Source organism: Montipora foliosa, chromosome 12 (genome assembly GCF_036669935.1).
Source record: "Montipora foliosa isolate CH-2021 chromosome 12, ASM3666993v2, whole genome shotgun sequence".
NCBI lineage: Eukaryota > Metazoa > Cnidaria > Anthozoa > Scleractinia > Acroporidae > Montipora > Montipora foliosa.
Window position 1 is genome coordinate 10,532,406 of NC_090880.1, and position 25,000 is coordinate 10,557,405.

Here is a 25,000-nt window from a genome sequence, read left to right on the forward strand (position 1 = left end):
GCTGCGTCGGTGGGGAAGTAGTATACAAAAATTTGGTTTTATCAACGGAGTTGATAAATTGGCCACCGTACAGAGATTCTAAAAGCTGACGTTTCGAGCATTAGCCCTCCGTCAGAGCGAATCGAGGAATTATGGGTTACGTGTAGTTTTTATGGTAGAGGGGAGCTACGCTATTGGTGGTAACATGGCAACGTGAAAAATAGGAATATATTAGTTAAATGAAAAGCGTTCGTTAACACCGTGAGGATTAAGGGTGCCGATTTGGAAGATGAATTTTTGTTCCAGATTCTTGCGGCTTTCCGTCGTACCTAGATGTAGGGAAAGGCCGCAGATAGCCATGTGTTTTTTGGAGTGGTTAGGGAGATTAAAATGACGAGCGACTAGCTTAGATGCATCCTTGTCATTCTTCTCAACTTCGCGAAGGTGTTCGAAGAATCGGTCACCTAGTCGTCTACCTGTCTCGCCAATGTATAATTTATTGCATAACGTACAGGTTATGCAATAAATGACATTTGCGGAGGTACATGTGAAACGATCGGTGATCTTAACAGATCGCTTAGGTCCCGATATCTTGCTAGTGTTAACAATGAAAAGACAAGTTTTGCATCGTGAGCACGCGCATTTGAAAGTGCCGGGTTGCTCGTTAGTTTTGAGCGCACTTCTAACTAAAAGTTGCCTACGTTTTTGTCGCGTTTGAATGAAATAAGTGGAGGTTGCGAAAAAATTCTACCAGTCTCGGGATCATTTTGGAGTAATTTAAAATTATTAAGAATGATACTTTTGACTGCGTGATTACATGTATGAGAATGGAAAGTGAGGGTGAATGGAATTCTGTCATTCTTATCTTTTTGTGACGTTTGTAGTGATGACTGTCGATCAAATTGTTGGGCGCGATGATGGCCCGCTTTGACCACAGAGACAGGATAGCCACGTTTTTCGAAGAACTGGCACATCTCCTCTGATTTGCTGGAAAAATCGGAGTCATCACTACATAGATGTCGAAGTCTAAGAAATTGAGAATATGGAACAACCGTGTATTTCTCTATGTTCCCGTTTTGTTCGACCTTGATCTTCTCACAAAGTTCATTAGCGTGCATCTGTAATTCAACAAAGTCACCAAGGAGTCACCATTTTTAAGAAAGATGTTTTGGTGAGAAATATGCACGATTGAACCACGATGATCAAACAGTCATAAAGGGCAGTAAACACAGAAGATGAATCGATTGTTTTCTACACTGTCGTACATAAAGTAGCCATTTTAGAGGCAAATGTGCATGGTGACGTTGTCAATGCACTGAGAAAAAGTATCTCGCTAAATACAATTAATATAGTCTTGACTCGTGCACAATAACACAATGTCGTTGTTTTCTTCTCTTGTTGGTTTTGTCTAGCGAAATTAGACTCGGAAAATGTTATGCGATATTAAATTAGCATTCAATGGAGTTGTTATAAAAAAAGTCAGTAGAAACCATCTAATACTGTAAGGATTCACACTGCGTGTCACCATTTTGGTACAACGTTGCTCACGCACTGAACTAATGTAAAAGAGTTTTACATCACATGTCATAAAAAATTAAGTTTCTATCCTTGTGTGAAATTTGTGTTTTTGATAACTATAACTTGAGTTTCCTGAATTTCCATGTCTCCTACCGACAGAAATTGTCGAAGAGTTGTAAATTAAAAAGTTTACTAACACAAAAAAGTACTCTTTTAAATTTTTTGGGGCTTAATGAAGTTTTTACTGGCGTAACACTGGGTGGGGTAATACATATATATACAAACTAATCTGTAACAATATTTGACAGTTGGCGATACAGCGTCATTTTATATAAAATACCGCATCAATTACTATTTAATGTGACCTCCGTAAGGAAACTACATAATAAGGTAAGGTAAAAGGCAATATCCTTCGTCCATATATATTCAGTGTGCTGTCATCTCATTTTTGGCTTAAGTCTTACTTTTTTTTAGCACGTCCACGAAAGTCGAAAGTCCTTTTTTTGTTGATTGTAGGTAGTAATATCCTTTAGAAGTTGGAAAGCGACAAACGTTTCTCACAGATACAGCAATTGTAGAGACCCCATCTTTTTTTGCTCTTGTGGGCCTCCCTTGCCTTCTTTAACGTGACGTCCTCTGTTAAACAATGTCTGAATAGGATTTCTCTTAGCTGTTAAACTTGTCCGTTCCAGGAAAATCGTCACTGATTAATCTCCAAGCGCTTGTAGGAGAAATGTAGCACATTTTACCTACTTTGCGAAGGGGAAACCTTGTCAATGCGAGAGAAAACAAATACGCTCGTACTCTTGTCACGCTATCAATGCCGGGCAGCAAGAAAAACCATATTTCAGATTATTACTCACTTCTTAGCTAAATCTAAACAATTTCGCTTCGTTTATTATTGTGGATATATACGAAAAGAAATCAGAACACAGTACATCAAACTCAGTTAAGAATAAAGTTGTGTCACTTAATGACCCTGTCAGCACGTCCTATAAATACAGTCTGTGACAAAATTCCTTGGAACAGTACACTACTGTACAGATCTGAAGCTTTCGTGGCTTACTCTCCTTCACAATGTTGTTTGCACGCGAGTTTCTGAACCCATTTGCCAAAACAACATTGCGGAAGGGCAAGGTATTGTAAAGTGTTTCGACAATTTTCTCCGAGACTGTAGGTCAAGTTTTTTTTAACCTTGGGCAATTTTACCAACCTAGGTCACTTCGTTTCAACCTAGGTTTAAAGTTTTCAACCTTGTTTGAAATTGCAAGAAGTACAAATAAATGAAATTGACCCTCTGAGCGCTAGCTTTCATGTGAAGTGTCAAGTCACTTTTCATGTAAACCAACCTCAAAAGTTCGGACATTCGAGCAGATCGGACATATAACACATAGTGAGATGGCGTGTTACTTTCTTTTTGCGTTGGACTTGAAAATGATGCAACAAAGACACTAGTCACTTCGATGGTTAGCATTTGCTGTGGGACGCGGTAGTTTTACACTCCTACTTCGACAGGATTTACGAGGGTGAGTCAGCTAGGTTTTGAACATCCGCGATCTCTAGGCAGACGGAAACGAAATGTATTCCTTGCGTTTTGTTATTACGAATACCTTCATGTTTTAAATTATCACATATTTGTGCACTTCGAGGTCAGTAATAAAACCGAATGAATGTGATTTGAGTGTGTGTAAATCGAGCCTCCTCTGTCAGTGAGCCTTTAATTCGAAGATGCTGAATCAGTCTAGCTAACTTCAGCAAGCAGTCCGGTTTGCAGCAGTTCCAGGGTCAACGTGTCTAAGCAGGTGCCTATTAAAGAAGGACTTCCACACAATGAATATCGCAGAACTTAAACAATATTTGCGGGAGCGTGGAGTTTCAGTGAGCGCATTTTGAAGTCTTCGCTGATAGAAATCGCTCACATGGGTCATATGGGGTAAAAACTTAGCACTTCACATTACAATCTAATCAGTTAAGTCTGTTCACATATAAGTGCTACACGGCCAACGTTTACAAAAAACGTATTCCTTCCTTGTACTACTACAGCTGTACATGTTCATTGCCATGACTTTAACATCTTCAGTTCCCACGGCCTGCTCCCGTCTTAACTTGTAGCTCAGTCGGTAGAGCAGCGGTGGGCATCGGGAATCGCTTTTACGTGTAACAGAAGCACGCCTTTTAGTCGAGACAATTCTGCGACTCACAATAAACGGTGGAAATGACCACTGTCTCTGATGCAGCTTATAAACCACACTAAAATCACTTTTATGCTGTTTTGTTACCGACCTTAATACACAATTAAGGTAAATTCATAAATAACATAATGCGAGGAATGCATTTCGTTTTCGTCCACCCAGCAATCGGAGATGAAAAAACCAGACTCACCCCCGCCAATCCTGTCGAAATACGAGTGTAAAACTATCGTATCGTACACCATCAAAGTGACTAGTGTCTCTGCTGCTTCATTTCCAAGTCCAACGCATAAAGAAACTAACATTTCATATCCGCTCGCCACACCATCTCACTGTATGTTGTATGTCCGATCTACTCGAATGTCCGAACTTTCGAGGTTTGTTTACACGAAAGATCACGTGACACCTAATGTAAGCAAGTGCTCAGAAGGTCAATTCCAACAGATATTTAACAATTATTGTATGAGCATGCGTTGGATATGAGATGGTAAATAGCCAACGAGGCTCGTAGCGCCGAGTTTGTTATAACCAGTCTCATATCCAACAAGCGCGAATGGAATAACTGTTTTATTAAATTCCTTAAACTTCGTGAATTTGGAAGTACGAAATACCAGCGAAAAAAGCAAGAAAATTCGAGCGAAATCGGGAAAACTTGATGAAGATGTGATGTTGTGTAATAACTTGTGGTCAGACAGACGTAGACTCATCACAAACCATTTCTTGCCTTTCGCGCACTTCTTAACGTCGGAATTGATGCAAAAATTCCACAAAGAAAGTTTCTTTTTTTTTTACTTTATTCAAAGAGAAATTTCTCTTTCCGGCGAAAAAAATTCTAGTTTTGCAACGCTTAGCGCAATCATTTACCATATAAGGTCAAACTAAGGTATATGAGCTGATAACCGAGATTGAGTGAACCAATCAGAGCACGCGGAATGCATTATCCGAGGTTGAGAATTTAATAATAGGGAGTATCTGTGTATTTGCAAGTAAGTTGGTCCTGAAGATGAGTTGGTGAGTTTAGTGCAGCTTACATTTTTCATGAGTTTTTTTATAAACCCCCAATGGTTGTTAAGTCTAGGCACTTACTCAGGTTGTAAATGGTTAGCGTTAAGGACATTGTTCATGGATGATGAATCGATGTCCTTAGGAGGGAATGGGTCAACAATATTGAACTAGACGCTACATGAGCGTACACTGGGTTGCCCGCGGTACCTGTTACTAAAATACAGCATTCCAGTCAATTTTTTCAAGTTGGGGGTCATCAAGACCATTTAAGGGGTCACCCAGAAGTCGTGCCAGCAGAGACCCTTTGGCTCACACGTTCATAGGACAAAAAACAGATCTTTTCCTGAGGTTAAAAACCTGACTACAAACCTATTAATCATTTGTCAGAAAGAAAAAAATCCAGTCATCTATAGAAAAAATAGGCACGCATTGCGTACGTGTGGTAGTGCGGTAACACAGCACTTTATTCCATATTCTCAACTGAGCTGAGAAAAACATTGGCTTCTAGGCTGACAGCTTTGTAATACAAACGTTTACTGAAGTTCAATGCTGTCTGGCGGGGTTAGTATCTGGTTGGGTGACCTGAACAATATACCACTTTGTAACAGAAGCATAGGACCGAAAAAGCTCAAAAATTCGAACTAAGCAAGGTACAGGTTTTGTTAGCTTGCCTTATGCAAGACACAGTTTTTAGGATAAGAAGGAAGTTTTCAGCACAGTGGATCAAGAAAAAAATATTTTGCCATGACATGACAACAACATTGATTTTGAACCGCGAATATAAAAAGTTACCATCAGTGAAAAACATTTTGGGAGATTTTTGCTTCGTTCAATTTTGTGATTGTACTTTTGGCTGCACAAGTAAATCGCAAAATTGAAAGTGACATCAAATTCAGTGGCGCCATGATCAAGTTACTGCAGCGTGTTCACTCGCGAAACAGTGAAGCATCTGTATCAAATGATGGCAAGATCCCGGCTTTTTGTTTTTGTTGGTTTTCTTTTTCTTTCAAGTGTTATAAAGTTTGACAAGAAATGTGCGAATTCAACACAAAGATCATAATCGCCCAACTCTTGAGGTTGACCATTGTTTCTGCAAAGTCAAAAATGTACTCTCCAAGACGAGGTTATTTATCACCAGGTAATTCCATCGTTTTGGAAATAGCAGCTACTTTATTATTCATCAGCGTTGCAATTTTATGCTGATTTTGGGACTCATTTTGTTGAATCTCAAGCACGCTTCCAACAGACCTGTTTATTTTCGTGACTTATGCACGCGCTGCTTACAGTGCACTACCACAAAAATCCTCCCGTATCACATTTCAACCCACGTATGCAAATTAGTTAAGCTCGAAAATTAGTATACACAACATGATAAATTCACAAAGGCTGGTAATCTCACTAAAACTTTTCAGCGAAGAAATTATTGAAACAAACCACCTATTTGCTATTAGAGGGAAAAAACCCTTCCTATTTCAATAGCGTGTTTGCAAACAAGACACACAATCCATGTCATAAAGCATATGCAATTAAATAAATTTGTGACAGTTCACATCAAACCCTTTTCAGAAAAACCTTGACCGTAAATAATGAAGCACAAAAGAGGCAACAAGATTTCATTCAAATAATTCTTCACTGTCACATTTCTAATTTTTTTCTAACTGAAGACTGTGCAGATTTCAGTACAAAATAAATGTAAATTGCCAAACAACTTAGATGCGACTTCAGCAAACACTGGGACGCATTCAAGGCGTTCGATTCCTTCAGTTTTTGTTAAACGTATTAAAAATTGCCATTTGATTTCAGTGTTGTACATACCTCCAATTAGTAAAATATTAGAAGCAAAGCTCACTTGATATCCGACGCGAAAAATGCAGTTGTTGTCGAAGACCATTACTCGTCGTTTTAAGGATTCCAAATTTTTTTATTTCACCGCCTGTCTTGTTTATCTAATTAACGTTCCATTCTTGAGCTCCATGAGGGTATATTTGTTTAAAGATCCACTAAAGCGCCATTCGCGTTACAATGACTTTCGGCGCCACTGAAGGTGAACACAAAAATTAGTGAAATTTCCATTTGTTACGGGAAGACTGTGCAGAGTTGAGTACAAATTAATACAAATGGCCAGACAACAGAGATCACAGATCCACGTAAGGTGTTCGATTCCTTCTCTGTCTTTGTTGAACCCATAAGTTACCAGAGAATTTTCCATTTAGTTTCAGTGTTGTACATAACACTACACGTGGTAAACTATTACAAATACAGCTCAGTTTGATTTCGGCTCGACGGGCGAAAGATTGTTGTTGAAGTCCATTACTCATCGCTTTTAAGATTCCAGATATTTATTTTTCCACGCCTGTCTTGTTTATCCAATTGATGTTCCTTTTTTGAGCTCCATAAGGGTATATTTTGTTTAAACATGCACTAAAACGCCATTTGCGTTACAATGACTTTCGATGCCATTGCAGGTTAATTAAATGTTCTCCTGTATGCACCAGAGAAATATACGCATTACAGAAGACTCTATGCACAAAGACACCACTTAGCAGGGGAGTGACAGACAGGACTTTTACTGACATGGAAAAAAAATTAAATTTAAATTTAAAAAGAGACAAATATTATCCATTTTTCGACTGGGATTGCCATACTGGCAACCCAATAAAATCTTCAAAGGAATAAAACATCTGAAACATACGTGATGTGTTGTTGTTTTTCAACGAAAACAAAAGGAAACGTTTGCATAATAATAGAGTTGAATTCAAAGAGGATTTGGTCGGGGTTCCAACATGGCAACCGTTTCTTTGCTTAGGGTCTCCAACATGGCGGCCTTGGCGTCATGTGAAAACCGAGAATTGTTGGTTTTTTATTCGCTTAGTTATTTGCTCTATGCTTTGCTTGAATTGAACAAATAATCAAATGCAAGGAAAGACAAAACCTTAAAAGTTTTTCAGAAGCTATTTTGCGGGCACTTGTAAGTGTTATTTCTTTTGAATGATCAAATAAATGTTTGTTTTGTTTTGTTTTTTTGTTTTTTTGTTTTTTTTTGCTGAGTCTGTTTGTCAAGATGTATGTAGTATTTTTATTTTGGCATAATTCCCTTAATGTTCTTTAATTTGAGCCAGTATCACACTTGGATGAAGGGGCGTTTCCTTGTCCATTTTGTTAATTTTCAGCGCCACATAATCCTGAAGTTCGAACTTCTTCTTTTTGTTCTTCCCCTTCAGGTGTATGACAACTGCAGACTGCAGACTTCCTACAAATAGTGCTGATAAGCAGTATTTAAGTCTAAGCACCCAATTTAAAACTGTGATTTAGGGTTAGTCTGTAGTCCGCGGTCTGCAGTCTGCAGTTTGCAAGTGTCGGACACCGTTCTCCTTCAATGTCTGGGTCATCGACTTTTTCAAATTATTCACCATTTTCCTGCTCTGTATTTGATGTAGCTGTGACTTGTCCACTTATTTGCGGCCTTTTGATTTCTTTCCTCTGAGGGATTCCAAAAACGACTTCATTGCGGAGCTCCGCGCGCGCGGAGCACCATTGTTAAGAAAATATGGTAACCCATCGATGCGAAAAATCTTGGTTTATAGCCATAACGTCATCGAGCGTCCGTCCATCCGTCCGTACGTACGTCCTCCCCTCCATGTATGCCAATGTGACCAGTATCATGCTAGTTTACAGCATGCATCTTTGATATTGGACAACCATGTTTTGATCAATTGACACCTGTCAAAACAAGGTATCTGCTGACCAGTATCACGTGACCATATCGCAGGCTCAAGCTTAAAGCTCATCCAGGTCAGCTTTTTTTTTAAAGTTGACCACTGAGCAGATACTGGTTTTTCGATTGGATTGCAGGCTCAACCCAAGTTAACTCACCTAAACATAAACAAGGCTTCATTTTTCGTGCGCTTTCTGTGGCTCGACGCCATACTACATCAACTATAGTTCTTACACAGTTCAGGTGGAAAACGGTTTCAATCCGGTTTGACATATCATGATATCTGTGGTCAACATAGGCTACGCAGTTATTCACGTCAAGCGTCGGAGTGATATAAACTTAAAGCTAAGTGTTTATTTTTAATTTGCCTAGAGCTGCTTTTTTCCCTGTATTGCAATTTTTGGCATATCTTTAGAAGCTCTGATAAGGTTACATGATACCTGGAAGACCTATGACTAGAACAGAAACGAAAAGAGAGCGAAAGAGAAAGACAACGACAAAACAGAATACCAGTAATAGCAGAAACTCATAAGGGTTGAAACGTGTAACGCGCGTTCACAGCTTCCGAATATTCAGTGCGAACTGATTGGTTGAATGTTTCAGTGCTAAGTACCATATTTGGAAACCCCTCGCTCTTGTTGTTCCAAATATGGTACTTAGCAAATCGAATATTCAGAAGCTTGTTCCCTAGCACACAAGGGGCCGTTACACGTTTCAACCCTTATGGGTTTCTGGTAATATGTCATACTTAGTGGAAGAACTTTCTCCACAAATTCTTTCCTTGGGCACTAAACCGTTTGTTATTTTTACAGATGCGTTATTTAAAGTGGATGCGTATTTTTAAATGGTGGTTTCATCGAAAATCGAATTTTTATTGTCAACTGGAATTAAATAACAATTTTCTGAGTGTACTCTTTTGGGCATAAAGAAAAAGTTTATTTGTTTGTTTGTTTGTTTGTTTTGCTCTAAAATGCGAGCGAACAAGTTCTTTTTTAATCCGTTTGCCGAACTGGTTTTTGTTGTGCCTCGACAGTGACAAGAAGATTTTGCCCTTATGTTATAAACATGTAATCGCAATGAGTTCTCGTAAAATTAGGGGGAAATCTCACCAGCTTGTGTTTTGAGAAGTTTGTATAAAGCACCTAGACGTTATTTAAGTGTTGGAGCGGATCTTGTTTGAAGTTCGTCTTTTCTTGGTTGCATTGCCATATTTTGGCGTGTTTCAGTGAAATACATCAAAATGAGAATGATCTTGTTTTCAAAGATATAGTGGAATAAAGTAGTACATCAGTAAAACCCTTCTTTGACCTTGAAATAAATAAAAAAAATTATGGCTTCTAATTTTAGCGTGATTCCTATTCGCTGGCTATTGACAGTTGACTCTGAAATTGCCTTTTTTTCCTTTTCCATTCGCTCGCTGAGAGTGTGCTTGTTTTCTTTGAAAACTCATGCGGTTCAAGAAAAATTCATTGCCAAACTGTAAATTCCAAAGTAAATTTCACTTGAAAAACCGATATCGTACTCATTGCTTAGTGATAGCGTAAAATTTACCGTTTAATTCACTAGTTAGGCAATGAATTTTTCTATAGAAGAAAGCAAAGAAAATGATTTAATTATTATAGCAGCAACAGAAACATCAAAACGCGGACAATTCGAAACCTTTTATTTTCACTAACCCCACAGGCAGTAAGAATAAATAGCCAGGGAGCTCCAGTTTTAGGCTTCGCTAAATCTATATATGACGGCATTTTGGCAATGGTTTTGGGAATGGTTATGTTTTGTTACAAGCAGCTTCTCCAAAATAATGACACCAGTGGTTTGGTCACAAGTTCGTTTCTTTGTAATTTTTCTCACAAGTTATTTTCCTTTGTCAGATTAAACTTTGACCAAAATCGCACCATCCAGAATAGACGTTCTGGTGTTCTAGCAAGCTCTCATGTTTCCTTGTATCTGATAGAAAATAGCCACGAATACTTTGAGTAATGATTTTCAATATGGAGAGAACCAGTTGCACTTTAATGCTCCTTACAATAGTTACAGGTTATTTTATGAAAATCAATTAGATCTATTTGCACATGACAAGGAAAGACTTGGAAGTAGCTTAAACTCATTGGTAGAAAAAGTATCCATGATATCAGTAGCTGATTCAATGGCTTAGTGGTTAGTTCAGAGGTGATGTAATCTCGGACGTCAGATGATGCGGGGGTTCAAATCCTAGGAGCAGCAAGGAATGCTGTGGAAGCTCAAGATAAGGGACATAATCTGTATGGAGAGATATTAAAGAAGAAGGGAAGGAAAGGGAAAGATAAGTCGGGAAGAATAAATCTTTTCTTATCCCCCCTACAAATCCAGGCTCCATTTATTATTATTTTCTTTATCATCCAGGCCCCATTTTCTAACATTTTAACCTAGGTTAAAAAAATTTGACCTAGGTTGAAAAATATAACCTAAACTTAAATTTAACCTGTAACATTAACACCAAAGTAATGTGAGGAAGAACAAACCATTTCTTGATAAATGTGTTTGCATAAGTCATGGAGATTTGACGTAAGGAAGTTTAAATAGTTTTGGCTCTATTTTGTTTCCTAGCTTTAGGAACTTTATTTATTATTATGGTTTATATATTTGCTCTTTATAGGATATGGTGTATGACTTGGGTGATGCTGCCAAATGGGAGTTCATGTTCTCTACCTCTGACAAACCATTACTGGTTATCCCCTCTGTGGATGAAGCTGATCCTCTTGATATTGACGATGACGAGGTACTATTAACTCACCAGTTTTACTGATGCCGTGGAGACAAAAAATAAGTTAATCTGCAGTGGGAATTAGTGTGCGTATTCAGATAACCATGTAGAGGAATATGCAACTTGGTGAAGGTCAGAATTACCATCTTTTGAGTTCAAAAAGCAAAGACAAGTGGGCAGTAGTCTTTCGGCCTAGACATTTCAGCATATCAGTTAGACTGATACCATGAAGATGCCCTCCTAGACATCTTAAACATGAAAAGTGGCAGAAACCCTAACTTAAATGTGACATGAACATTTAATGTTAATTGTAACTAAACGGGGTACTTCTTGATGTTCGTCAATTTCTGGAGGGCACAGGCTTCCCAATACGAACTGACCGTGGGCTATTCCATATCCCGCTTAATTCCTCAAAAGCTTATCGCACGTACTGTGACTGAATCCAGCTGTGTCTCCCTTCAGGGAAAAAGCAAGACAAAGTAGTAGGGCTGTGGCACAACCAGCTCCTCACCCTCCGAGGCCCCAACTCGTTTTGTTTATACAGCAGTTTTGTTTTATAAAGCAGTTACCAAAACAATTATAGTTTACTGACTTTTTTGCAGAACGATGAAAATGCATCTGATTTTGATTTACCACCATCATGGGTGGCTCCTTTGGAAATTTCACTGAAAGGTAAGGTGACTTCTAATTTTGTCCACAAATATTACCCATGATTAAAGGAATGTAAAGAGTGTTTTTTCAACATAATCTGTAGAAGATGTTTATAGTTATATTCACACCTGAAAAGCACAGCTGTAATGGCATTTGAGCTCATGCTGGTGTATGGTACCGCTGCAGTGTTGAGTACGCCACCAAACAAGAGAAAAACAATGGCTCAGCATATGCGCTTTAACGTTTTGTACATTTGTCTCCTTTCTCTGCCAATGAGACGTCTGGCACGTTTGTTTAATGTGGACCTCCCGGCTGGCAAATAACATATATATCCAACAGTTTTAGTCTGTGCAAACTCGAGATTTAAGTATTTGCTTGCGTAACTGTGAATATGCCTACTGCATACTCTCCGCCAGCACATCAAAGTAAAGGCATGTTCGAGAACCTTTGTCAATGTTTAACGCGATGTACATTTTACACTCTGGATAGCGAACTATCCACTGGATAAAGTTACCCAGCCGTGGTTTGAACAACTGAGGCAGGAAAGGAAAGGAAAGGAAAGAAACTTTATTTAAGTGTCTAGTCGTTCTAGCTCTGCAGCACTAATTGGGGACACTGTAAACTGAAATTAACAATTAACACAAATCAAGTCGAATGTTGGTTTTTGAGGAGGCTCAAATTACATTATTACCTGTAAATAACATTATTTCTTCTAACATAACAAAAGAATTCCAAACGAGGTGCCCCTACGGAAAGAAGACAAAGCTTTACAAGAAAGCGAAACTCGAGAAATTTGCAGAATATTTGCTGAAAGACGGTCTTGTGTCCTGCTTGTCAAGTTACAATGACTATGGATGTGAGTATGTTTTAACTTACACAAAGAAAACCAATTTATATGTTTTCGTGATGTCCACTGCCTTAAGGTGCATTTTTGTAAGAATCAGAAAACGGATTTTTTAATCCGGCCAAAAACAGGTATCTCGCTTTTTTATGGAAGTTTGAAAACGTATCATGTATTTAAAAAATTTCTACCTTTTTTCAGCCTTTAAGAATACATTCACACTTGTAGCCTCTGCAAAGCTGTACGGCGCCTTAAGTGAAAAAAATCCTTTTTCGCATTTTTGCAAGGATTTCCCTTCTGGTATGTTCTTTTCCAGACTGTGTAAGGTCAAAGATCTGTAGTTATGCAACTGAAGCTCTTTAATATACCCTTAGCCCTTGCTGAATTAACTGGTGTACTTCTTCAAAGGCCTAGTAAACACTCAAGCAGTACCGGAGTTAAATGACTATGGAAGACCAGTAGCCACTTTGGGAAAATCGTTATTCAACACTACGAGAACATTTTACCAGCAAAACCATACACCTTATTCCAAAATGGCCTCCATTTAAATATTCTTTTGTTTTTATTCAAATTAGCCCTTGATGCCTCGTTCTTAAGCTGAAAATTCAAAAGAATATTTTATCTTAAACGAGGCAGCAAGGGCCAATTTGTATGCGCATAAATCAGTGGTCATTTTGGAATAAGGTGTATGGAGTTTTCTACGTAAAGATGTAGACATCTTAAGACAAACTGAAAGCAAGCGTGAATCCGCATCCCGAAGAAGAGGCGGTTGGAAAGAAAGAAAGCAAGAGCATTTGCAAATGTTGTTACTAGTGCCTTATCTTATTAGGCTTACAAGACAGCTCAGTGTGTGTAGCTGTACTGAGTTAAATCCACGCATGTGTAGATGTGGTTGAAGCTAGGCAAACCATGAAAAACTCATCTTTATGTTGATTATTTGTTGTTGCAGTGAAAGATTTGGTGGAAAAACGAGAAATGCACAAACACAGAATTGATAAGCTTCAAAGTAAAGTCCACAACATGACAACTGGACGTATCACAGAGTACTTTCAACCAGGCAGGGTGGACTGCCTCAAAGGTTGGATGTTAGACAGTTTTCAGTTTGGTGGGCACACCATCGTATTCGGCATCATGTCATTACCACTCTTCACAATTTGATGCTTGTGGTGTCGCTGTAGCCTAAGCCGTTGTCGTTGCTTTCCTCTTACATGTTCTCTCATATCAATAAAACTAGGAAATAAAGTAGCCTTTTTTTTTACCATAGAACACACTTACAAGGCCAGTTCTCCTGGTCCAGAATCTGACCGAAGTATGATATTCTACTCAAGGTAGGAGTAACTCTCACAGGTTTTTGTTATGTATACAGAATTGGGTTTATCTTATGAATTTCATTTATCTTTCTTCAGGTTGTTTTCACGTAGCTTCTTGGAATGAGCATTGAGGGTCCAACGAAGGGACCAGGGTTTCTTTATGTGTTCTTCAGCAACCTATAATTATTGACCTAATTCTCGAGTTGTTAAAGTGCTACTATGACCAAAAATCAAATTTCCACTTAAGTGACCGAAGTTTTAACCCTTCATTTCAAAAAGACACCTGTTTGTTTTAACTAAAATTGTCCTAGTTAACTTAATGGTCCACCACTACTAACTTTAAAGTGCCACTACGATGAAAATTTTGCATGTCCTTTTTTCTTTAGTTTTGAAAATAGACGTACTAAATAGGTATCATGCCAATTTTTATCTCAAAATTCCCACGGAAAGTATGATTATTGTAACGTAGTTTTTCGGTTTTCGCTGTCCGCCATTACTCGAACGGCAAATGACTGTGAGCGAGGAAAAGGGTTGGGTCTAGCTGGATCGCCTGGGGTCTGACGTCATATGCGCAACGCTCAAAATAAACGCGGCTAATTTCCCATGCCGTCTATGAGATGTGAGAGATCGCCGAGTTGCTTTTTGCTGATACTATATACATTACTCCTTGATCGACTTGTTGGCTTTGTCAAACGCCCGCGAAGCGATGCGCGTATGACGTCACGAGCCAAGTCTTGCGTGAAGACCGCTTACAAATTAATCGCAGGCTATTCCAATGTCGTCCGAGTAATGGCGGACAGATTTTTAGCGGTTTTTGGCTGGCTATTTCCCGACTTATCTCGCTTCTATCGTTCCAAATTTAAATGCATTGTATTATTTTTAACATATTGACTTAATTGACGTTGAAAAAATTCGAAAAGAAAACCAGAAATTTTCGTCGTAGTGGCGTAGAGAGCTGGATCGGGGATAACATGACGCCAAATATTCACTAGTTTAAAAATGCAGTGCGTGTGCACGCGCCAAATTAATATGCAGCACAGGAGTGTCAGTCTTGAACGTGAATAATGGTGGACCGTAAAATCCTAAACTTGCACTCACAAAGAAAACAACCTTTGGATAAAATTCAAAGCTCAAGGTTTTGCCAGTCAGGTGTCAAGCAAACACGCTTTCAAAATCTGAAGGAAAAAGTGAAGTGAATTTTTTATCATAGTAGCACTTTTAGGGGATGAACAGGATTATTACTGTTTGACATCAAGCATTTCTATGTTAATCCTCGGTACTAAAAAAGATGGCGCCACGCGTTGCCTTCTGGGCAGATCGACAGGTTGGCCGCAAAGTATGTAAACAAATCATGGCGGCCGGTCGCAGTGCAGGCGGTGTAACACAATGAGTCAGAAATTACTGGTGCCAAACTATAGAAAAAAGTTGAGAAATTGAGTAAAGCAGAGGCTGAGAGGTGGCTGAGAGGCCGTGGATGTAGCTTAATGGGCTAAAATCCAAGTAAGTTTATACAAGCGTAATTGTCATTGTTTGGGCACGAAAATGTCAAATTGGTTTTGATGGGGTATTTAATATTTTTTATCTTGAACAATTAAGTCGTACATCAAATCTGGCTGGGATACGCTGCTGCTGAAAGATCCAGATGAGATCCAACAAGAAAAAAGAAAAGAAAACCTAATTGCCGAGGGAGCAACTACTCGAAAAATTTTCTTGATGGGGAAGCCATTCCCACCGAGGGCTGGTCCTCGTTTCTGGACGAAATACCTGAAGTTAAACATTCCGTTGTTGAGGAGTTCTTTCAAAATTCCGAGGATAAAAGACACCTTACAGATGGGTATTCCTTTTCAAGGACAAAGATTTACTTTGCAACAAAACTGGATTTCGCCGGAGCGCTCGCTCAAGCGTCCGAACCGACTTCAACGAGTCTAAATCAAAAAGGACTTGGCAAATTCCAAGAGTTCCTTCCCAGTCTGCAAATAAATTTGTCTTGACTGCTCTCCCACACTGTCATCATTAGACAAAAAAAATATGCCTTGCATCTCAACTAGTACTGACACATCAAAGCAAAGATCGGAGGCATGGTTTTCAGGGAGACTACGCAAGATTACCTCATCCAAAGCCCTTGCAGTCATAGGATTATATGAAAAGAAGGAATTTAGTGAAACATGGGAGTGCGTCAAACAAGCTTCCAGAGCCAACCAAAAATTTCTCATTTAATCATTGCCCGCGGCGACTTCATTTATCAAGGACAAGTTTGTTCCATCGGTTCACGCTACCTTTTGCAGGAACAGGAAGCACAGCTTTGACGTAATTCTTGAAATAACAAAACAGATGTATTGCATTGTTCAAAAAGAATAATTTAATGTTTGTTTTATGGCACAGGCACACGTCTTGTAAAGGCACTGACTACAAATATTCCTCGGGTGCGTGATCTCGAGGAGACCACGAATGATGGCTACGAATACTTTTTACCCTGTAACGTTTTTTTTCTGGGGTAATTTTTTAAATTCTTTTTACAGCACAAAGAAGAGGAGTACGATAATAAAATTATGCCGAAAAAAAGATAGTTCACCAACTTCGTTTAGGAGAAAACAGAAAGCAAACCAAGGTCGACCCCTCGACAACACGTCTCCCCGCATCATCAAGGCTTTCACTCGACTTTTTGTTTTGCGAGAATCTAAAAAGTTTCCCGTTTTTCTCTTTACTGCTTTGCTCTGAAAACGGCCATTCTACTTCTACTTTTAGCGAGCTTTCCCGCACGAAAGTTCGCCATTTTGAAATGTTTTTGGACACGTTCGATATATCCATATTTACACATGACTACGAGTCTTTATGGTTAAATTTAAACATTGTTTTGTTTAGAAATATCCGTTGAGAATTGTTAGACAAAGAAAACAGAGCTGAGCCGTGAAATTTGACCATAAAGCCTCTTAGCCATGCCTGATTACGAACGTGGCCTACGCTGTGTTATGCGCAGAACAGGATGCGCAGTGCAATACTAGAAAACAAGGGCAGAGGGACAGACTGAACCATTATCTTCAGAGACTGCGGCACATGTTTGCCAGACAGATCTACAAATGAAATTTGTAGGAGATGAAGTGAAATTTACTATTCTTCAATCTTTTGTGCCAGAGTCTAAGAAGTCTAAGTACTTTCTTATTGCTAGAAATGACACTTTTATTGTCTCTTTCCTTAATACTGTTTCTTCTGCATTTAATAATAATACCAGGCTAGAGTTTGATTGTCGGTTAGGCATGAGGGAATCACTGAATGCTATAGCTAAAAGCTGTCCTGAAGTTTCCTTTGTACCTGTTTGAATACATTTGTATATGGCCACCCACAGCATTGTATACAGCAAATTGTATATCTGCATTTGTCTTTATTAGCAAATTGTCAGTCCTTCGAGTGAATAGCTTTGAATTTATTGATACAAAATTAAAGAAATGTAAGCCATTTCGTATTGCTGTAATGATGTTTGAGAAAAAAATATTATATTAAGTAAAATAATATTTCTATTATTATTTTTAACATCTAACACTTTTATTATAAAGGACAGCAATGATTCATGTGCAAACCAAACATTGGTATTTCTGAATGCCTTGAATGCATCACAGTGTTTACTCAAGTCGCATTTTAGTTGTCTGGCAATTTACATTACCCGGTATTTTTTACTTAACTCTGCAAAGGTAAGAAAAATTTGGAAATGTGACAGTGAAGAACTATTTGAATGAAAAGCTTGTTGTCTCTTTTTTGCTTCATTATTTACGGTCAAGGTTCTTTCGAAAAGGGTTTGATGTGAACTGTCAGAAATTTTAAAGCGGCATATGCGTTATGACACGGATTGTGTCTCTTGTTTGCACGCACGCAATTGAAATAGGAAGGGTTTTTGCCTCTAATAGCAACTTGTTGTTTGTTGCAATAAAGTTTTCGCTGGAAAAGGATTTTGCGAAATTTCCAGCCTTTGATAATTTTAATATCATGTTTAATTTTTGATCTTAAGAAATTTGCATACCTGGGTTGAAATGTGATACGGGAGGATTTTTGTGAAAGTGCTCTGTTCACGAAAATAAACAGGTCTGTTGGAAGCGTGCTTGAGTTTCAACAAAATGAGCCCCAAAATCAGGAAAAAACGTGACGCTGTTGAATAATAAAGTGGTGATAAATAACCTCGTCTTGGAGAGCAAATTTTTGACTTTGCAGAAACAATGTTGGCCGATTGTGATCTTTGTGTTGAATTCGCTCATTTCTTGTCAAACTTTATAACACTTGAAAGAAAAAGAAAACTAACAAAAACAAAAACCTTGTATCTTGCCATCATTTGACACAGATGCTTCACTGTTTCTCAAGTAAACACGCCGCGGTAACTTGATCACGACGCCCGCTGAATTCGATGTCACTTTCGATTTTGCGATTTGCTTGTGCAGCCAAAAGTACAATAACAAAATTGAACGTAGCAAATATCCCCCAAAATGTTTATCACTGATGGTAACTTTTTATATTCGCAGTTCAAAATTAATGTTGTTTTCATGTCGTAAATTTTATTGCAGATGGCAAAGTATTTTATTCTTGATGGACCGTCCTGAAAACTCGGTTCTGCTCTTTCTAAAAACTGTGTATCAATATTTGTTTTACATAAAGAAAGCTAACAAAATCTGTACCTTGCTTAGTTCACATTTGTTAGCGTTAAAATAGAATTTTCGGTCCAATGCTTCTGTTGGTATCACCCATTCTGATACTGACCCCGCCGTACAGGGAAAACTTTAGTGAACGTTCGTGAACTTTCGTATTACAAAGCTGTCAGATGCTCACAGTGCACGCTTAAACTTGTGGTGAAAAGAAGTTGTGCGGGAACTTGATGATCAACATGTCATCCCAGACGCCAATGTTTCTCGATTCCCTTTTGTTTTCTTCAGTCTTTCTGGGTTCAGTACTTTGCTAGTAACCACATGTCTTCTCAGGGAGCTATTTACCTGAGACTTCTACCATTGCACCACAATGATATACAATACCTAAACAATATCGTGCACTGTTAGAGCTACATATTACGCTAAGACAACTTGAATCTCCTGGAATACAAAACGCAGCTCAGTTGACAATATGGAATAAAGCGCTGCGCTACTTCACTACCACAGATAAGCAATGCGTGTCGTGGGCTCCTGTGTGTGTCATTTTTTTCTAAAGATGACAGGAATTTCTTCTTTCTGACAAATGATTAATTAATAGGCCGGCAGCCAGGTTTTTAACCTCAGAAAAGGATCTGTTTCGTCGTATGAACGTGTGAGCCAAAAGGCCTCTGCTGGTATGACTTCTGGGTGACCCCTTAAATGGTCTTAATGACCCCCGGCTTGAAAAAATTGCCTGGAACTATGTACGTACCACAGGCAACCCAGTGTACGCTCACTAAGCATCTAGTTGTTTAAGTTTTGGGTCTGTTGGAAAGCTAAAAAATGCAGGATTCTTGTGTACTCAGCTTTTATGCGGACAGCGAAAAACGGCGCACCAAAACGGCATGTGAAAATCGTAATCGAGATGGGTGTCTGGGTGAAACTTGAGCTGCGGGACGTCCGATTTGTTTACACAATTATGTTGATCTACCCAGAAGGCAACGCGTGGCGCCATCTTCTTAAGTATCGAGGATTCCATTCTCAGTCAGCGTTCCTCTTTTATTTCCATTTTCAGACGTCCGCAATTTCAGCTTAAACGCTGTACGTGTACTTTACTTTTACAAAAAATTAATCTGTTTTTTATGTAGTAGATTTTATTTGCCAGGTTTTTAGAGAGGAATTGAGTGCAACATATGTTCAGCTAGTGCGCTACCAACTCCACCTTAAAGCAGCATCTTTTTTTCCACGAATTGGTTGCCTTCTGTGTTCCCGTACACGTGTGGGCCTTAAGAATTAGATGTACACAAATTCTGGTTTAGCGACCCAGTAAATGGGCGGGTATAGTTGTTAAAGCGTTCCCTTTCTATCAGTCAGCTTTGCTTTGCAGGTAGGCAAAGGCAGAAAGGGTTATGAGGAAGCACAATTTTTTGCGCAGCTTGCTTCTTGTAATTTCATCGTAGACAAGGATGGCTTTCCATCCGAATGGGAAAATCGGGAGAATTTTTTATCTTTTGTGTTTTTTTCTTTTTCTTTGTTTCTTCAAAAGACTAGGTACTAACGATAAAAAAAATAAACATTTGCACAGCGAAAACCGCGCCTTTAATTCGCCAAGGAGCATGGCACTTGTGGGACGCAGTGGTTGGTACAGGATTTTCCGATCATTTCGGCAAAAAACGAGAAAAGAGGAATACCTCTGAAGGTATTCCTTTGTTTCCAAAAACTTTCCAGCGGAAAAGTCTGTTCCAACTGATTTACCACCAGAACAACCAGGTTTTCGAGACAGAAGGAAAGCGCCCAAGGAAACAAGAATAAAAATTTGGAAGCATGCATAATTGCCGTGACGTCTTATGAATAAGGGAGTTTAACTATCTAGAGAAAATGTGGAGCTGCGTTGGTGGGAGGGTTATACTCGAAAATTTGATTTTATCAAACGAGGTCAATTAAGAAACGTCAGCCATCCAATCTTTTTATGGTGGTAATTCGACTTTTATCAACTCGTTTTATAAAACCACTTTTTCATGCAATCGGTACTTCACCTATTTTCCACACCAAAAGTCACTCTTAGCTAGGGTTCCCTTGTTTACTGCAGGGCCTCTAAACTATCAGTGTATTTTCAGTGCTCGCATTGATGGATTAGTGAAGCGTGAGGAATCGCATGAGGAGATGACTGAGAGCTTTGTCAGTAGAGATGATTATATGTATTATCGACAAGTGACATTTGGAAAGCGCATGAAGAAGTTTGGTCCTCAAGATGCTAATGCAAGGCCGATAGTGGTAAGCTGTAAAGCCCTGTTTCTGTCTCTTTTCTGTTGTCTCAGTTCATATTAATTCTAGATTTTTTACGATATTTGTATCAACGCTTGTGTGCATAGTTTTTTAGTATCGCTATTTGTCATAAAATGCTAAAAAGAGAATGATTTTCCCGCCAAGTAATAATTTCGGGAAAAGGGTAAACCCTCCAATAGCCTCCCACGCAGACGTTCTTAGGGCTTCGTCATCCGTTCCTTCCCAACAAACGTATACTGAAACAAATAACCACTTCCCTTCGTGGATTACAGACCAATCAGAGGCCGTTTTCCAGCCTTCCCTGTTGTGTCTTTGTCTTGGCAAACTTTCACGCCTGAAAATTAAAGCACTGAAAAGCATTAAATTTGAAGCTTTCTTCAAGTTGTATTTTGTCATATTGCTCTGAGCTGTAAAAGTTTCAAGTTGATGAAATGATGCGCATAAGTACAGTTGTGTATTTATTACCTGGAAAACGAAACTCAAGTCTGCAGCTCAGGTAATAATTCGTGATACGAAAATCGCCTTTAACAGCCGACACGGAAATATCGGAAGAATAATTTGAGTTGAACAGTTTAAGTTTGAATGTGGCAAGGCACGCGAAAGCAACCAGAAAAGTGCACCTATTGTCCTACAGAAATCTGTCACTTCGAGGTAATAGTTGTTTGTTGGAAGAACAATCATCGTTCGTCTCCTCAATGCTATCCAGTCATTGTGGATACATCAAATACTAATTTTGCACAAAAAAGTGGAAGTTGACACCAATTCATAGATAAATTATCTATTTTTTATTTATTCACAATGCACTTACACGTACAAAATTCACTTATCTCAGGCGAAGTACTATTGAATACATTTGTGCAAAACAGCTTACATCAGGAAAAAAAGGAAATTAATGGAGATAACGTATAGATAGATTTGGCCAAGCCTAAAAGCAGAGCTCGCTGGTTATTTATTCTTACTCCCTGTAGGGTTAGTGAAAATAATAGGTTTTTGAATTGTCCGTGTTTTGATGTTTCCGGTTACTGCATGATTAGATCATTTTCTTCGCTTTCATTGCCTAACTAGTGAATTACACAGTAAATTTCACTCGAAAAAACGATATAGCATGAATCACGAAGCAATGAGTGCGATTTCGGTTTTTCAAGTGAAATTTACTTTGGAATTCACCAGTTTAGCGATGAATTTTTCTTGAATCGCATGAGCCTTAAAAGAAAACAAGCACATCCTCACCATTTCCGAGTCAACTTTCAATTAAGCCAGTGAATAGGTATCACGCTAAAATTATAAAACGGTCAGGAAACTTTGTCAGTTCAAGGTCAAAAAAAAATTTAATGATGTACTTTATTCCACTTTTTCTCTGAAAACGAGATCATTCGTATTTTGTTGTATAATTTTCATTGAAACACGCCAGCTTGGCTTGGAACAAGAATCGACAAAATGTGGCAATGCAACCAAAAAGAGCAAATTTCAAACAAAACCCGATCCAACAAATTGCCTTTTAGGTGCCCTAAACAAACTTCTGAAAACACAAGCTAGTGATATTTCTCTCTAATTTTACGAGAACCCAAGGAATCAACTATTTCTTTATGCCCATAAGAGTACAGATAATTGTTATTTAACTCCAGTTGAGGATAAAAATGAATTTCATTCCTGAACAAAGGAAAAACCGATTAAGCCACTTTTTAAAAATAAGCATCCACTTGAAATAACGCATCCGTAAAAATAACAAACGGTATAGTGCCCAAGGAGAGAAGTAACAATACAATACAGAGAATAAAGCAGCTCTAAACTAATTAAAAATAAACGCTTAGCTTTAAGTTTATATCTCTCCGATGATTGAATTGAATAACTTCGTAGCCACCAGTGTGGACCACAGCTATCATGATATGTCAAACTGGATTGAAACCAGCGAAAAATGCAGAAAGCAAACATTTTCCGAACTGTTTTCCCCCTGAACTCGACAGATTTTTTTTTAATTTGCTTAATTAAATGTACCCATTGTCCTGATAACAACTGCAAAAATGCAAAAAAGATTTTTCGATTTCGATTTTTCATCCACTAGTTTTAGCCATTAAGGACGTTCGCGCCAAAATCTTCCTACGGTGAGATTTTCTTCATTTCTCGACTAGAGTTAGGTCATGAAGTACTTACTCCAAAAATACAAAAAAAATTGGGGGTCACCGACTTTGTTTCGGAGAAAATGGCAGTGGAAAAATGCCTTAATTTCGATAAATCTGTCATAATAACGAAAGGTAGCCTCATCTGCTCATCCATCGAAAATCCTAAAAATAAACTGTTAGAGTGAAGGTTTCCGTGCATAGGTTTTTAGGGGTGGGATTTTAAGATAATTTCATGCCGCTAGGGATGTCGTAAACAGTAAAGTTCAACCTGGACGAGCGTTTTCGTAACTTCTATCCGTTGCAACCACTACCGGAATTCGATGGCACGAGGAAAGAAAATTTAAAAAAAAGATAACTTCTTACGGTGAGATTTTGTTCATTTTATCATATTTTGTAGATAGTAAGTAGAGTAAGTGACTTGTCGGGGAAAGACTGGAACCCAAGAGAGGATCGATCGTTGAAGGGATGAAAGGTTTTTACCCCAAAACAAAGCTTTCTCGAGCACAGCAACGAAGTTTTAAGCAGTCGTCATCTTCATTTGGTTAGTGTTTTGTATAATATTTCTCCATTGCCGTCATGCTCGTCTTCTGGAGTGTGGTTTTTGTGAAATTTAATCGCTGTTTTTTTCCACGCAGGTTCGCACTATTCAAGCGGACGAGGACGAAAATACTGCTCTATTTTCACGAAAGTAAAGGATAAGAACTTCAAAAACATACATTCATTTTGAACTTAATTTCGTAGGGTAATAAAAACATTAAAAAAAGAAACAGCCCCATTAAATTTACGCAACGGTTCGTCCTCGAGTTTTCCAAACTTTCAGCCACTACTCGATCAGCAACTACCTTTTTAAGTCTTTTAAAGAGCTTTTTCCATCCTCCCGCTCACTTCTCTTTAACGTTTCATGATGATTCGTAAATCAAGGTGCCATTCTTTTGCCGGCCTGGAAATTTTTCCCCGGCGTTTTTGTCGCCATGTTATTTTAACTAATGCTTGAACAATATTTATGAAAGTCAAGTAGACTAGTGCACGACTGATAAAAACAACGCGAACATCAGTCGTGCAGAAGTCTACTTGACTTTCGTAAATATTTTTAATCAATTTTGACTGATCACGATCTTCTCTTATCCAACGCTGTGCAAGACTTATCGTCCACGGTTTCTGCAAAGGTTTTCAAACCTCAACTTCACTAATGCTCAAAGTAATGCGTGACATATTACAGTCGCGTTACCTGCGCAGTTACGTTGTGCACAAACAATTAGCGCGAACGTCCTTAAAAGGCGCAGAATTTCACTTCCGGTGGGGTACAATACCGCGCTGGTACAGAAGGGGGACTGGAGATGATTGTGACGTCATATCGGGAACGCTTGTATATATCTCTTGGTCATTTCTTTGAGATATTTGGTCGGTAGATTAGTTGTATCCGGCTACAACAACACGAAAGACGAAGATGATTTTTCTATCCATGAAATACCATTTTACGGTGATTCCGGGCCAAAAGCTATCAAAAGAAGACGAAAGTGGATCTCTTTCGTAAACTTGACGAGGAAGAATCTGAGTGCCAGTAGAAAAAAAAACACTCGATGATTTGCCCGGTGCATTTTGCTCCAGACGATTTCACACGCAAGTTTTCTTTCAAGGATCAAAGTTTACCAAAAGCAGTTAAAACATGATGACATTGCAGTTGTTCCAGTGCCGAAATTTCACAGTGTCATATCACCAAAGAAATATACGAGCAATGCAAACTAACAAAAACCAGGTGTCTTGCCGTCATTTTGTCAAAGATGCATCCTTTGTTTCGTGAGTTGTCAGTATTAAACACGCAAGGTAGCTTGATCACAGGCGGCCGCTAAAATCGATGTCACTTTCCATTTCGCGCTTTTACTTGTACGACCAAAAGTACGATCGAAAAATTGAAGTCGGATTGAACGCAACAAAAATCTCCCGAACTGCTTTTCGCTGATGGTAACTTGTTATATTCGTGGCACAAAATTTATGATGTTTTCATCTCGCAAAGTTTGTTGCTGATGGCAAATTGT

The 25,000-nt window shown here is 38.6% G+C and overlaps 1 protein-coding gene across 1 annotated transcript in view; it reads left to right on the plus strand.

Annotated features, from left to right (window-relative positions):
• LOC137978475 (dynein regulatory complex subunit 7-like) overlaps window positions 1-25,000 on the plus strand; it is an 84,795-nt gene that overhangs the window by 32,585 nt on the left and 27,210 nt on the right. The window contains exons 7-12 of the mRNA XM_068825416.1: window positions 11,045-11,167; window positions 11,755-11,824; window positions 12,531-12,659; window positions 13,594-13,722; window positions 13,909-13,972; window positions 20,676-20,832. Of these exons, the coding sequence (XP_068681517.1) occupies window positions 11,045-11,167; window positions 11,755-11,824; window positions 12,531-12,659; window positions 13,594-13,722; window positions 13,909-13,972; window positions 20,676-20,832 (672 nt within the window). The remainder of the gene's footprint in view (window positions 1-11,044; window positions 11,168-11,754; window positions 11,825-12,530; window positions 12,660-13,593; window positions 13,723-13,908; window positions 13,973-20,675; window positions 20,833-25,000) is intronic.